Source organism: Hibiscus syriacus, unplaced genomic scaffold, assembly GCF_006381635.1.
Source record: "Hibiscus syriacus cultivar Baekdansim isolate YM2019G1 unplaced genomic scaffold, ASM638163v2 tig00110328_pilon, whole genome shotgun sequence".
NCBI classification, from domain to species: Eukaryota; Viridiplantae; Streptophyta; class Magnoliopsida; order Malvales; family Malvaceae; genus Hibiscus; species Hibiscus syriacus.
Window position 1 is genome coordinate 1,832,729 of NW_024062685.1, and position 2,251 is coordinate 1,834,979.

Here is a 2,251-nt window from a genome sequence, read left to right on the forward strand (position 1 = left end):
TGACCAAGACAAACAGATTACAATAGTGAGGGACCTAGGGTGCTATTAACCCATGAGCTAAACGCATGGAACCCTAACGCTAAAACGACACCGTTTCCTCGTGTGGTTATAAACCATTTTAGCTTCCCTCAGCCGTTTCTCTCATTCTCTCCCCCACCCTTACCTTTTTCGTTTTCTTCTTAAACCCTCCAGTTACCGCCTTAACCGACCCCGACGATGGACCGATAACCCCTAAAATTAAAACCAACCCTTTCTAACTCGAGACACAAATCACCCTAAATAACACAAACTGACCCCAAAATTAAAAGAAAAAAACTACATTCGATGCTAAACCCAAGCCTCCTCGTCGCCGGCGATGTAAACTCAAGGTAAGCTCCTCTATTTTCTTTATCTCTTTTTCGTTATTTTGTTTTTGTTGTTTATTTTCTTTTCGAAAAAATTAACCCTGAATGCTCTCATCTTTTTTTTTTTCAAACCGAATCTCCCTGGAAAAATGGTTGCCTCCTCATTTATGTCTTCTTTTCGGATGTAAGTGATGTGATCTTCATAGGGAATGATTTCCCTATATTTGAGCAGGGAAAATATCCCCATTTTTTGGGATTAGATCATTTTTATAGGGTTTTTCTTGATTTTGTTTTGACTTGTTGATTTGGTGCACTATTCGGCCTGAGGTAATGACTCGGGGTGGTTGAACGACTACTAGAGTGATCAAGATCAATCGATCGGAACAGTGGCGACGGTGTAACTCTTTCCTTACTGGCGACGGTGGCTGTTGGAAACCCTAGGGTTTCTATAAACCCTAACTACTTTAGGTTAGTGTATTAGGCCCAGGTTTAGGTTTGGACAAGCTGTTGGGGCTCACTGTTTGGGCTTGTAATTTTGAGCCCGTTTAGGCATATTGTAAAGGTCTGATCGGGCCTGTTGTAATTCGGGGCCCCAACTTTGGTTTTGTATCTTGTAAAAAATGATAATAAAAATTCATAATTATAATATAAATAATAATATTATTAGATATTAATAACAACCCGAATTAAAACAGGTATCTATAAATCCCTAGGTACCAAACTCTATTTTGGACCTCGAGGGTAGTTAGGAAGACCACCTACCGTTAGTGGAGTTCACGTATAATAACAATTATTTGTTCAATATCCAAATGGCTCCGTATGAGGCTTTGAATGGGTGCAAGTGTAGGACTCCCCTTTGTTAGACAGAGCTCAGTGAAGGAAATATAGTGGGGTCGGACTTAATCAGAGAAACTAAGGAGAATGATAAGTTGATTCAGAGTCGACTGAAGGAAGCTTCTAATAGACAAAGATCGTATGCAAACTTGAAACGTAAGGATATTGAGTATTTCATGGGAGACAAAGTGTTCCTCAAGGTGTCTTCGTAGAAGAAGGTACTTTGATTTGGGTGTAAAAGAAAATTGAACCTGCGTTTCATGGGACCGTATGAAGTACTCAAGAGGGTTGAATCCGTGGCCTACCGGTTGGTCTTACCACCAGAGTTGAAATGCTTCCATAATGTGGTCTACGTGTCTATGCTAAGAAGATATCGTTCCGACCCTTCTCATATCATTCTACTAGAGAAAATCAAGGTGAGTCAAGCCATGAACTATAAAGAGGAGCCAATAAGGATATTGGCTAGGGATGTGAAGGAATTACAAAATAAGAAGATCATCTTATTGAAGGTTTTGTGGAGGAATCATGGTGTCAAGGAAGTAACTTGGGAAATCGAGGATGATATACAGCTTTAATATCCGCATCTCTTCTATGCAGGTAAATTTTGAGGACGAAATTTCTTACTAGGAGGAGAGAGTTGTAATGCCTCAAATCTCATATTAGAAATTCGGGATAATCCGAGATGTTCTAAGAATAAATAAATTAACTTATTTGAAGGCTTGTTCCAATTTAAGCTTAGTTGGTCTTGGGTTGAGCCCAATAAGTTATAAAAAGGTGCATTTTTAATATTAGGATAAAGGAAAGAGGACTAGAGGTGTAATTGCCCATTTTTCAAAACAAAAGCTGAAAATTCTTAATTGAAGATGATATCACGTTTGTTCTTCTCTTCTTTTATCTCATCAAAAACTTTTCTTTGTCTCCTTCCTTTTTTCCTTCTTCTTTCTCGCCAAGAGTTAAGAAAAGATGGAAGCTTTTAGATTTATTAGCTTAGTTTGGATTTGCAAAGATAAGAATATTCATCCTCACCTCTCAAGCTTTCATTTAAGCCCCTAAGATCAAGTTTTGTCCATAGA

At 38.4% G+C, this 2,251-nt stretch overlaps 1 protein-coding gene across 1 annotated transcript; it reads left to right on the forward strand.

The window, feature by feature from the left end:
- Window positions 1–1,438: 1,438 nt before the first annotated feature.
- Window positions 1,439–1,753, forward strand: LOC120118835. The gene has a single exon (XM_039138793.1). The coding sequence runs from the start codon at window positions 1,439–1,441 to the stop codon at window positions 1,751–1,753; it is 315 nt and encodes a 104-aa protein (XP_038994724.1).
- Window positions 1,754–2,251: the final 498 nt, after the last annotated feature.